Source organism: Dryobates pubescens, chromosome 9 (assembly GCF_014839835.1).
Source record: "Dryobates pubescens isolate bDryPub1 chromosome 9, bDryPub1.pri, whole genome shotgun sequence".
Lineage (NCBI taxonomy): Eukaryota > Metazoa > Chordata > Aves > Piciformes > Picidae > Dryobates > Dryobates pubescens.
This window is the reverse complement of record NC_071620.1, coordinates 35,318,815-35,332,317: the sequence shown is the minus strand read 5'-3', so window position 1 is coordinate 35,332,317 and position 13,503 is coordinate 35,318,815. Positions and strand designations below refer to the sequence as shown.

Here is a 13,503-nt window from a genome sequence, read left to right as displayed (position 1 = left end):
TTCTCAGAGCAGCTTGAAAAACAGTCAAATACAGCCAGACCAAAAAAAGAAAAAAAAGCAGAACCTTGATGGGAAAAGCTTATTTGCAGCTTACAGTGCATGAGATCTCTCAACAAAAGAAGCCATAGGTCCCATGAGGAAGAAAGCCAAAAGGCTTCCCTGGAGAAAACTGAAAAGCTGTGTATATTCCCCTGAGCACAACTCACTACCTCCTTACCAAAGGGCTGTAGCATGGTCATCCCACTCAAATATCTCCTCTGCATGGTTGAAAGCTGCTGCCACAACAGGGAAACTTGGTCACTTTGCAGTTGCAGAGTGCAAAAATGTACATGCACTCCCCTGTGAGCTAGGCTTTGGTCCTAGACTGCCTTTGGCTGTTGGTGCAGAGGTGTACAAGTCAGAGGACAGTATTATTGATTTGAAATCATAGGATAGTTTAGGTTGGATGGGACCTCGAGAGGTCAAGCAGGTCTAGTTAAATCAGATTGCTTGGGCATTCATCCATTCCAGTCTTGAAAACCAACAGTGGTGGAGAATTGACAGCCTCTCTGTTCACCTCGGTAAGTAATTAGTAGTCTCACCTTTAAGCATTAATTTGTGGTGGGGAGTGAAAAGTATCTTTTTATGGAGAAGAGTCTACTTCAGTACAAGCATCAGTACAAGTAGTGACCCTCAAGAGTCTGTATTGGGACCAGTGCTGTTCAATATCTTCATCAATGATACAGACAGCAAAACTGAGTGCACCCTCAGCAAATTTGCACATGATTCCAGACCAGGTGGTGCAATTGATAAGTCTGAAGGACAGGATGCCAGCCAAAGGGACCTGGAGGGCCTGGAGTGGTGGGCTGAGGTTCAGTAAGTCAAAGTGCAAGGTCCTGCGCTTAGGTCAGGGCAATCCTCAATATTAATACAGGCAGGGGGATGAGACTGAGATCAGCTGTGCAGAAAAGGACTTAGGGGTACTGGTGGAGGAGAAGCTGATCATGAGCCAACAATGCACACTTGCAACTCAAAACGCCAATTGCATCCTAGGCTGCATCAAAAGAAACAGCCAGCAGATCCAGAGGGGTGATTCTGCCCCTCTACCTTGCCATGTGCCATCTGACTTGGAGCACTGTGTCCATCTATGGGACTCCCAACATAACAGAGACATAGACCTTGTGGAGCAGGGCTAGAAGAGTGCCATAATGATGTTCAGAGGGCTGGAGCACCTCTCCTATGAAGACAAGCTGAAAGAATTGGGTATGTTCAGCCTGGAGAAGAGAATGCTTCTGGGAAATCTCATCACTACATTTCAGTATCTGAAGGAGACCTGCAGGAAGGCTGGGGAAGGACTGTTTAGAAGAGCTTGTAGAGATCAGGCAAGGGGCAATGGTTTTAAACTGAAGCAGGGTAAATTTATGCTAGGCATAAGGAGGAAGATCTTTACAATGAGAGTGGTAAAATATTGGAGACATTCAGGATCAGACTTGATGTAGCCCTGGACAGCCTGATCTTGTTGGAGGTATCCCTGTTCACTGCAGGAGAGTTGGACAAGATGACCTTTGAGGGTCCCTTCCTACCCAATTTTGAATCTTTTAATCTGTGAATCACAAGAGACTGCAAATTGTGTTGTCTTGTGAATCTTATCAGCTTGGTCTTTAATACTGCTTATGAACAATAAGTTCCTAGTTGTTCATGGTGACGTACAGAATGTGGTTGTATTTGGCCTCTTAGTATAGATTTTGTTGTTAGATTTCCAGTCATAACCCATCAAGTGATTGAAAGCTTACATGTACTATCAGCCTCATGACGCACTTAGAGCCTTACCAAAGTCCTGAAGCATCAAAAATCTTGAAGCTGGGATGCTTTAAGCTCAGGGGATTACTGCACTAGGGAAAACATGAAGAAGATCATTAGGACAAAAGAAGTCTGTTAAAATGTCAGAATTCATTGTATACTGCAGTCCTGAGCTCTGCTGGGGACCCTTGGAATTTCTGTAATATGAAGTAATAAAAGAGATCTGCAGTGGGTTCTACCACTATGCTGCTGCATTTCCTCCCTTATGAATGAAATGCACATTGTGCTGCAGACTTTCTACTTCAGCCTTCAATCACACATTCTTCTCTGGTGTAAACCTTTGGTGAAAGCTAAATCTTGTGTTCTGTGCTCGCTTTGTCCCCTGGAGATTTAGGTTTTGGCAGCTGAGCGTTATGGATATCGTGCAGGTGGAGCAGTTGGATCTGTGCAACCTAATCTAGGCAAAGCTACATTAGCAAGAAGGTTGGACTTGATCTCTGGAGGTCCCTTCCATCCCCCACCATTCTGTGATCTGTAAAAAAAAAAACCAGATTTGAAGAGTAAGTTCTCATTTCTTAGGAATAACTTCTTCACATGGTGGCTAACATTTCAAAGAGCAGTTATTAGAGTGGACTGTTTTAAATCAGGAGTAGTATGGTATGTATGTTATGATAATGCATCATTGAGAAAGGTGAAATAGATTTTTAGCTGTTAATATTTCCTTCAGCTTTTTTAAAGGCCCTAAAAAATCACTAAAATCACGTCTGGATCTTGAGGCTTTATGATTATCCAATTGGCAGATGTAAAAGAGCTCAACAAATTTCACATTAAAATATGTTCCAGGGTTTCAGCAAAAACTGATTATACAGCTGTTTCTTCAGATCCTTCAGTACACTGCAGCTTCTTTCACTGACTGCTATTTATGGTTTTAAAGAGGCAAACAATGCTTAATATGGCTTTTTGTCAACAAGATCTGTTGATGGCACATGTATTGTCTGGTGGTGCTGTAGAAACTAGCCTGGTTATGTTCAGCTCTGGGGGTGGTAGGGAAATGGTGACGTGGGACTGCTGCAAAGTCAAACTTTGCCCACTGTGCTTTGTGCTTCATACCAGTCCACAGTGAAAATACAAGCAGAGAGTAAGAGATAGGAGTCCGATGATGAAAAATGAGTGGGCTGCAGTAAAGATAACAGGACCTAAAAGGAGGAGAGCAAGAATCCTTTTGTGCTGCTTTGCTTTGGAGAAAGTGAGAAGGTCCTCATGCAGATTTCTGTGCTGTTCAGAGAAGCCTGTGTTTATGCTGAAGGAGGAAGAGACTGAAAAAGATGCTCATTATGTTGTCAGAAGCTTCTTCCTTCATTTCAGTACTGCAAGCTGCTAGCTCACTGGGAGATATGTATAGAAACTGCATGCTATTCCTAGGGATTTGGTTGCCTTTATTTTCTAATTTGAGGAAAATGCAAGGGCTTATTGAAGTGAGAAGACTGACAATGTGTGCTGCTGTCAGGCCCAGTGGAGGCAGAGGCTTATGAAAACTTCCAACAGCTTTGCCAGTGTACGTACCTTAATCATCCTTTGCAGGTGCCATGGTACTCTTTGGTTTCTTCACTGCTTGTGTGTTATTACAAAGTACTTTTCACTGGTGAGGAAGCCTCTGAAGGTTGGGAGGGTCATTTCAAAGGCACCCCAAAAGTTTAAATGACTATTCACAGCTTTCCTAATCTTCTCTCTTTTCCTTCTCAATTCCTTTATCTTTCTTCCAAATGAACATTACTTCCCTTCAGCCCATGTTCCTTCCTGAATCTCTGCCTGCCTGCATACTCATTTGTACCTCTGTTAGACCTCACGAACATTTCACTTGCTCCTTCAGCTCAGTCTCCCACCCTCTGCCTGAGCTTGGTCAAGGCTATATTTTACTAGACTCACTGTCTGACTTTCCCTACATATCCATCTTCCAAAGCTTTTGCATTTTATGACTTTCTCAGATTGCCTCAAACACAGTGGTGCTGGAAACTGCAGGAGCCATAGCAAGCTTTAAACTAAAATGAAAACTTGTTAGTTTTGTGCGGCTGACCCAGTGGCCCACATGAGACACGAGAAGTCCCAGGCCATCAGCCTGGGAAGCCTGGGTAAGAGCATAACACAACGTTACTGCAAATTAACTCCTTGGGGCTAAGTCTGCAAAACTTAATCTTCCTCATTTACCTCTTCTTTATTGTGTGAAACTGTTCCCTAAATGAGTGTGCTTTGTGCACAGTCATATCCTTGACCTTCAAATAAACTGTTCCAAACTACAAGCAACAAAATTAATATGAGTCATTTATAAAGGCAAAAAATCCAGTCATCTCTATTATATGCTGATTGTAACCTTGTCCACTGTAGGCTGGTGATCTCAGCCAGTAAAGAGTTTCTGAGATAATAGCTACCTAGTTAATTGCTTTGAAATAAATCTTCTGGCCTGTCTAGCAATCCCAAGCCATGCTCTTACTTATTTAGGATGTGTTACTTTGCCAAAAATTCCTGCAGTTTGATCCTTCTCCATAATTTTGTCCTGAGAAGCAAAAATAAAGGTAAGGATTATCAGCAGGGAATGTTAATCTCTGTATATCTTAGGGAAGCCATGCTACTTGGTATCATCAGGAATTAATTTGATTAGTCATGTAGACAGAAGTGCGAGGGCAGTTTGTGCTGAGAGCAATGCTTGTGCAAGCTGATTGACTTTATTGCAATTGCCTCTGATGGAAAGTTCAGTTTGACCTATTTTCATACATTTTCTTTAAAGGCAGATGACTCAGACCTTTATGGAGCCAGGGCAGGCAGAGCACTGTCTGGCTCAGTCCTTGAGTGCCTGTGACATAGAATGGAAAGTCTTAGATCTCTGGGATTTCTTGATATTTATGTCTATGCCATACACTCTGAAAGGGATGTCCCAAAGATTCAGAATATCCCAAGTGGCAGACTTACAAAGATGGAGGTTTTCTGGGGTGTCTCAAATGATCACCCAAGGTTTTCAGGCACTAGCAATTACAAGTAGATTTTTCTTTTTCTCAGCAGTGTTTCTTGTATTCCTAGCTCGAGACAGCTGCAATTCTTGAGAAAATAGTGAGAAAGCCATAGTGGCATCCTGAAAGGGCATGACTATGACCTGCTTTACTGAGCTTTCTTTGCATTCAAGAGTCTCCAGAAAAGGCTTTTCCAAGTATTCAGGTTGTGTCATGGAAAACTTGATCAGTTCCACAGTTTCACATTTTTCCATTGCATGTCGTGGATTTGGGGCTTCTGCTGTATTATTTTCCATGTTACTGTAAGACACAAATTTGATTTTGTTCACAATGAAGTTCTTGTTATGAAACAAATCATAGTGCACATCTGGAATTCTCCTATTTCCTTCTTTGCTTTGCTTTTCAAACGTGTAGTTTTACTTGGAGCCAAGAAAACATAATGCCTATATTCTGTATCACAGAATCACAGGATGGTGGAGGTTGGAAGTGACGTCTAGAGATCCCCTAGTCCAACCCCCCTGCTAAAGCAGGGGTTACCCAGAGCAGGCTGTCAACTGTCACAATGTCTGGGCAAGTTTTAAATGTCTCCAGAGAAGGTGACTCCATAGCCTCTCTGGGCAGCCTATTCCAGTGCTCTGCAACCTTCAAATGAAAAAAAGGCTTTCCTCAGGTTCAGAAGGAACTTCTGGGGTTTCTGCTAGTGCCTGTTGCCCCTTGTCCTGTCGCTGGGCACTACTTAAAAGCATCTGGCCCCATCCTCTTGACACTCTCCCTTTAGACACCAATAAGCACTGATAAGATCCCCTCTCAATCTTCTCATCTTCAAGCTAAAGAACCCCAGGTCTCTTAGCCTGTACTTGTAAGAGATGCTCCAGTCTCTGCATCATCATTGCAGCCCTTCATTGGACTCGCTTCAATAATCCATCCAGTATTCACAGGACATGGTAAAAAACTAAACATGATGTGTGAGCAGTTCTTCCTATTTACCACTCAGAGGGGACCAGTGCTTGATTTCATTTACTTTTAAAGGCTTACACTTTTCCTGGACCTTTTCCCTCCTTTTTCATGGGTAGGAACATTTCCAACAACAATAAGTCATCTTCAGTTTTCCCCCCAGGGGCTTGCTAGACACACAGACACACACTGCCTTCTCCCCTCACTGAGCTTTTTTTAGCATGCTGTGGGAGAACATAACCTTGTGAGGAATTACAGATGCAGCCAGACACCTGAGTGTGGTTTTGGTTTTGTAGGATTCTTAAAGTTATTTTTCTACATCTATATATAAGACAGCTCTGGTTTTGATGGGAGGAAAGCAGAAGGTGCCAAGCTATTTATTTGTGAGCAGAAGGAAAAAGGTATCTGAGGAGGAATGGTGGTGAAAATCCAGCATGTGTTGGACTTTATTCTCTCAGTGCCAGGAGGGAGCAACTGGTGAGGAAGTTGCTGCATTTTGAGTCTTCAAGCCACGACTGCTAGTATGTTTTGATGCCTGATTAGGTGTTCAGCCATATGAATTGCTGAATTGTCCAGGCAGAACTGAACTCAACTTCCTCCCTGACTTCAGTCTCATAAGTGCAATGAGGTTTTTGGAACTAATTATCATCAAGATTGCAGCTGTATCTAAACAGAGGGTGCAGGAGTGCTACTGGGTCCCAGTTCATGCCTCTGCTTTAGCCTTTGTCTATTGTCAAGGTGAAGTGGTGTAGGCTTCCTTTCCTCTGGAGAGCCAGTTATGCAGGATCTGCAATGTGCTCTAAACAGGTAACTGCAACCCTAGGGCAGGTCACATCTAAATTAGATCAAAAAAAGCAGGGTAGACTTTCTAAGATGGCAGCTATTGACCTTGTTAGGACTATAGTGACTAGTGTCTCTGGCACTAGAACTTGCAGTGACTTTGTTAGAGCTAGAACTTCACCTGTAATTTCAACATAAAGAGTGTCATCTAATGCTTACGGTTGCTTGCTCAGCTGTTTGACAAATCCAGACTCCACACTGCTTCATTGTTAGTGTTTACCCTCAGTTTCATCATGCTTTCATGCATTAATTACATGTATATGTTTGGGCATTCAAATGGCAACTCAGCAACTGTCCTTCTAGGTAGGATGACATCTTCCTTTTTTATCCTTAGAAGACCTTTACTGTCAGCAGTTCTTCACACTTGCAGTAAACAAGTGTTTCTAAGCTTATGTGGTTTTTGTGTGTAACCTTTTCTGTTCATTTTTATCACACCATATGGAATCACACTGAAATACAGCATGGCCTCTCCTAAATGAGGAGAGAACTCCATCATGGCAAAACATGTGCATAAGATATGGAGAGCCCTGCAAGTAGAGCAGGAATGAGCCATTTGATGCTTCAGCAACGTTGCTGAATGTAGGAAGGCTGGGAAAGAGTATTTTTGTTCCTTCTCCTTTCAGTTTGCTTTTGTTTGTGCATCACTCATCACCTGGCTCTCCTGGGCTCCTAACTGCCAGGAGTAGCTGGGATTGTTGCTTAGGAATGTGTTTATAGCTGTAGAACTAAAAAGGTCATATTCTATTTTGGCCTGCAGGAGTCTCAGGCTGATTCTCCCTCCTCCTTGCCCTCCTAGTTTTGCTGATGTGCTGTGCAGTAAGCAGAAATCTGCAGAAATACTGTCAGCCTCGCACCTGGGAGCTCCTGCCATGGACACAAGTCCAGCTGCACTAATTGCCTGGCAAAGAGAAAATACTTGAGTAACTCCTTTGGCAAATATCAGCTATCCTGAGGTGGCTTTGGGGATAGCAGGGGGTTAGTGGCATATTCCTCTGTTGTAGTCAGCGGATCAAATTGCACGTATTTTCCTCTTCCTCTTCTGAGCTGGTTTCAATATGTGTGATAAAACATCAATGTATGCATTCATCACCAGAGCAGCTGGTAATTAGTTAATTTATCTTTCATGTCTGTTTTATTCTCACTGGCATTGATAGTGCAGTGGGCAGAGGAAATAGGAAGGAAAAGAAAATATTTAGAAAAAATTGCAGAGTGCAGAAGCATCTCTGCAAAAACACTAAATAGACTCTAAACCAAATGAGTCATGGTGTTTGGTTAGAAAGATTAAAATGGTTGAGGAGTGGTGCTGTCTTGTTAGATTTGTGTTTAGCATTTTCACTTGGACAGTGCACTTTGTTAGCCACAACTTCTTCAGGGAAATGCTGCAGCTCCCAAAGACAGCCTTCATATTGAAGAAATGTGGCTGAGAGGCTTCTACGTGATTTCTGATGTCCACTTACTTGTGCTGGAAGCAGGAGGGAGCCTGTCCTTCTCACACAGAAACCTTCATTTGAGGGGCTTAGGGCAGACTTCAGGGGTGTCCTAAGTGGCATGGGGCATTTGCATAGTGCTTCAGCTTGGACAAGAAAGATCAAATCTTCTTTTTCTCTGAAGATGCAGCCCAAAGCTTGCCTGCTTTTGGCTGCTTTGGTTGTTTCAGCATCAGTTTTAGCTTCCACATAGGTTGTGGTGTAGCCAGGTGATCTGTGACAGGGGGAGACATGGTCCCAGAACAAAAATGGAAAGACAGGGTGGAGATTTTGATGCAGATCTGAATCCACCTCTCAACAGTCATCTGCTGAAAAGGGCTGTTGCTTCCGTATCTTCTTTATGAACAACGGAAGTGACACCTTCCTTTGTAGTAATGACTGCAAGGAAGGGGAGCTGAAGTTTCAAATGTTAGAATAGAATAGAATAGAATAGAATAGAATAGAATAGAATAGAATAGAATAGAATAGAATAGAATAGACCAGGTTGGAAGAGACCTTCAAGATCATCGCATCCAACCCATCGACCAATCCAGCCCACCTAAACGACTAACCCATGGCACCAAGCACCCCATCAAGTCTCCTCCTGAACACCTCCAATGATGGTGACTCCACCCCTCCCCAGGAAGCCCATTCCAATGGCAAATCACTCTCTCTGTATAGACTTCTTCCTAACATCCAACCTAAACCTCCCCTGGCACAGCCTGAGACTGTGTCCTCTTGTTCTGGTACTGGCTGCCTGGGAGAAGAGACCATCATCCGTCTGTCTACAACCTCCCTTCAGGTAGTTGTAGAGAGTGATAAGGTCACCCCTGAGTCTCCTTTTCTCCAGGCTAAGCAACCCCAGCTCCCTCAGCCTCTCCTCATAGGGCTTGTGCTCCAAACCCCTCACCAACTTTGTTGCCCTTCTCTGGACTCATTCTACCAAGCTTATGGAAGAAGTGACTGTGGGTTGGAAATAGGATGCAAGTTTGTTGACTTGCTGTCAAATAACCAACTTTCTGACAATCCTCTTCATTGATTTTATTGTTCAGTATGCAATAAAATTATGCCAAGGTTTCTAGCCACATACTGAGGTAGTGCAAGGTTTATCATGCCTTTTTTAAAAAACCCAAACCTTACCTTTAAAACCAAGGCAAAGCATGTAATTTTCTGCAGGAATACTGTAGTACATTCATTTTACATTATTTGTCCTGGAACTGATTAGCAATGGCAGCTTTCACCATAATTACACAGATCATAATTAAACATATTTTTGTTTTATGAGCTGTAGCAAATTCGGATTCTCTATAAGGCAGCTCTTAGGAATGAAGGCAATTTGCATGTTATAGCAAAGTGCATGTTATAGGAGACATACTAGCAGATGGCTTCAGGGCTTGTTTGCATTCCAAATACATGGCACCTGCAAGCAAAAATGTGCTGGGTTTTTTCTCTGTGATAATTTGAGGTTCTTATCCACATGGAAGCAGTGTTACCCACTGGACCAGTTATTTAATTCCCAAATGTCCCCAAACATGTCAGAGCAGCTGGGCTTCTGCAGTCTACTGGCATCTGCTTGCAAAAACTTCTGTCCATTCCTGATGTGTTTAGTGGTTCTTTCATAGTACAGAGTACATGTGAAGCTACAAGGAGTTGCTAAAGAGAGAGCTTTTGATGTGACCTGTAGGAATGGGGGTTGCTCCTCTCCTTCTCTAAAAGTTATTTGAGGTTGGGAGGTAATAACAAAGCCATTAAAAATACAGGGTTTTGGATACCAAGTCTATTTTCAGTTCTGAGTTGAATTTCACAGTTTAGAATAAAGAGAGTTGGAAGAGGAGAGATAAACACAGTTAAAACAAAATCCAATGAAACAAAAAAGCTTAAGTATGGAATGATCTAACTGTTTGGACTAAGCCTGATGGAACATGTTTTTCCTGTTTTTCCTCTCATTTTGCTATAAATAGTGGATCTCTGGTTTTGAACAGTCTGTGTGAGTGTTCCCTCTGTGTAATATACAAACACTTTCAGAGCACCATGAAATAGGATTTCATAGAATTTGTCTGAAAAGTGGAAACATCATTCTAAAGAGCTGAGATACCAAGATGTTGTAAGTAATTTGTCCAAGGTCACAGAGGAAGACTGTAAAAGACTGGTGACCTGACCCAGTTTTTTGTGCCTTAACTCCTACCCTATTCCTGAACTACAAGACCATTTGCCTCACGAAACCAGCTCTGCTGGTCTTCACTCTGCTGAATATGTCGCTCTAGTTTCCTTTCCTAAAACACGTGAGGCACAACCCCCCAGTGCTGCCCTGTGACAGTAGATACGGTATTCCAGTTTGAGTTCACCCTGCATTTCATTAACACTCATTTTTCCCAGATTCAGGGAAGCTGGCTTTTGAATGTGCTTCCCTTTCCTGACCCATTTCTGTAATGCAGCAGTGTCGATTACCGGTGACAGACAGCTGTGAACTCTTAAGGAAGTTCAGAAGGTGAATTATGGTCATGTCTTCTGCTTACCTAATTATTTTCTGAATTACAACCAAAGTGAAGGTGTTCTCAAAAGCAAGGAATAAGATAGAGGGAAAGCCACAGTGAGTGATCAAGCTGCTGTATGACTGGTGGGGGATCAAACCCTTCTCAGGTTTTGCTTTCTTAATATGTAATGTAGCAAACTGTCTCAGCATCAAGCATTTGAAGGCATGGGTTTTCAGTGCATAAACTTATCATAAACATGATACATACATTTGGGGAATTCACCTCCTTGTTCCTGAAAAATTCTGCCTTCCCTGTTCTCTTACCACTTAGATGCAATGGGTGAGACTTTCAGATGAGCAACACATGCAAAATTAAGTCCTTTGGGGCAATACTTAACCTGAGGTGACCAACACTATTCAACAGAAACCTGTATATGTAGCTCAGCATGCCGGATGCTTTGTGTGTCTTACTGAATGACATGATTCTGATGAGAGCATGCTTCAGCTAGTATTTCCATGAGACCTAGCCTGATTTGTGAAAGCTGTTGAGGAAAGTAAAGCCTCGCAATTTTTGCCATATGTGACATCTCAAGGTTTCAAGTCCCGAGAGTGCCAGGTGAGAAGTCAGACTTGCATCCGAATGACGCAGAACAAGTAGGTCAACGGTTTCATTGCATGCATCTTCTGTGTCTGTGTGTATGTGTGTGTGCATGCACTTGATCAAATGGAAAACCATGAACCTGAATCCTTAAGTTTTGTTCTTTCTTTAGGCAAAAGTCTCACTGACTGTTTTGTGTGTAGTTGAAGGGAACTAGGGCTGTTTTGGCCTCTTGTTGCAGTAAAACATGTGGCAACAATATGTGGAGATGGTAAAGAATTGCAGAATGAGTGGATTTCTTCTAACAGCAAGGCTGGGCTTTTGGCTAAAAATAAGAAGAATGGTGTTATTCTTTGCCATGTTTCGTCTGCCCCAGTTGCACACTCTGCATAGTGCCTGCCAAACTGATAGCTTGCTGAAGATTTAAAGGAGCAATACTCAAATTCCTATAATAGCTGTGAGAATAGCTGAGGTTATCATCTCTTCTTTAGGCTTTTGTCCCCAAAGCCTGAAAGAAGCAAGTATCCTCAACCCTGCTCCCCCTTCCTCTGTGTCACTGGCACTGTCCTGAGCTGCTGCATCTGCAGGTTTGGCAGCTTGGGCTGTTTACCATGAAAAGAGATGGCACATTTTGGAGGCATCTGGGTAGCAAGGGATTGACAGAGTGTCTGGCCAGAGATTATCGTTCCCTTCAGGCTAGGGGAGCTTTGGAAGTGCACTGCTCAGGCTGCAAGCACCCAGGGATGTTCTCTAGAGCAGCTGCAGTTTGGGCAGGAGGCGAGGGAGACAAAGGAGGAGGTATTCATCTCCTCAGATAAGCATTCAGTTTAATCTGGTCAGCCTCTGTCTGGTCAGCCTTTGCCTGGTCCCACTGCAGCGGGGCTGGGGCTGAAGTCACCAGGTGGTATCACCCACCATCAGTGGCTGTCATTGTGAGCTCCTCACAGGCCAGGACAGGCACTTCCGCTGTCTCTTAAAGAAGCAAATGGGGAGCAAAAGCAAGAACGAAAAGCTGGAGGGTTGTGCAGGTGGAGAGTTGGTTTTCCTGGGGCACCTACAGCGTAGTGGCCCTGTGGCCCCTGAGGCAGAGGTGCGATGAGGGGGTGGAGGGAGAGCCCTCTGTCAGCCTCCTGCAGCCTGTGGTTTGTGTGTAAAATACTAATTACAGTGGGACAGGCAGCCATGCCGCCAGGGCGAGATTGCCAGGCGAAAGAATGGCAGTGGGTCCTGCCCGGGAACCGCGGGGCTGGCAGCGCCAGGGCTGTGCCCGCCATCCCACAGGGCTCCGGTCCGCCTCCCGCGGGTTTGGGCGCTTGCCAGAAAAGGGGAAGGACATGGGAGAAAAGGAAGGGGCGGGAGGGGAAAGCGAAGGGAGGCTCTGCGCTTCGGGGAGATGTGCAGCCGGTAAGGTAGCCACAACTGTACCAGGCTCCTTTTTGCCGTCAAACGTGTCTGGTGCCCGTGGCTGAGGGCGAGGCTCGCGGCAGGGCCGTGCTGAGCGCCCTCCGGCCGAGCCTCAGCGCTTTGGTGAGGAGCAGGGTCGCGGAGGGCAGCAAGGTTCAGGCAGCGCTTCTGCCTGCTCTACCTCCCGCCTCCCCTCTCTCCCTCCCTCCCTCCCCAACCCTTCCCTTCATCCCCGTTGTGTGTGTGTGGCAGCTAAGGACTGAGGCGAGAGGGAGCGGATGGCGGACTGCACGCACGCCAGGCAGCCTGGCATGCTGCTGGCTTTTCCTTCATCTAGCTGCGGGCAGGGCTTGATTTCAGTCATGAGTAGCGAGAAGCCTAAAAAGAAGGCTTTCTATCTAGTGAGGATGAAGCCACTGAAGGAGCCCACCATGGCTAATAACAACGTCTCTTTTGTGATACACTGTCACATAGGGAAGGAGATCAAACACATTTGCAGCAACTGCAGTCGCGGGGAGGAAGCCCGTGACGGTGAGTGCCGAGGTGCTGTGGGTGCAGGAGAAGGCAAAGGAGAGCGTGTGCTTGCATGGGGGGGAGGTGTGTGCGTACATGTGTGCGCTCCCGTCGGAGCCTGGGATGCTCGGCTTGCCCCTCCACAGATCCCAGGGAAAGAGGAAAGGGAGCGCGGGAGGTATGCGCTGGGCATCGATTCATCCTGTCGATCAGAGAGATGCCAAGAGGGACAGAGCCCACTCCTTTCCTACGGAAGCTTTGTGCTAACAGTTAAGGCATCAACTCTTCTTTTTTTATTATTTATTTTTTCCCCTTCTTTTTTTTTTTTATTCCTCCCAGTTGCTATAGAAATTTCCATGTGTATCGATTGTGTTTTGTTCCTGTTCCCATGAATTTCAGATCAGGGTTTTTGCCCTGATACATCAACTTTTTCTGTGTCGTGCTGCAGTACTTTGCTTGACTCAACTCAGTATC

At 44.5% G+C, this 13,503-nt stretch overlaps 1 protein-coding gene across 7 annotated transcripts in view; it reads left to right on the top strand.

Annotated features, from left to right (window-relative positions):
* PHACTR1 (phosphatase and actin regulator 1) overlaps positions 1-13,503 on the top strand; it is a 346,438-nt gene that overhangs the window by 169,374 nt on the left and 163,561 nt on the right. Inside the window, exon 1 of one of the 7 annotated variants that reach the window (XM_054164434.1) lies at positions 12,497-12,516. The exons of 4 other annotated variants lie outside the window; for them this stretch is intronic. Coding sequence is in view for 2 of the 3 variants with exons in the window: in XM_054164430.1 (XP_054020405.1) it covers positions 12,795-13,047 (253 nt within the window). In the remaining variant the exon portion in view is untranslated. Of the gene's footprint in view, positions 1-12,496; positions 12,517-12,781; positions 13,048-13,182; positions 13,299-13,503 lie in introns of those variants that run through there. 2 more of the 7 variants (XM_054164430.1, XM_054164432.1) reach the window with 2 other exon arrangements.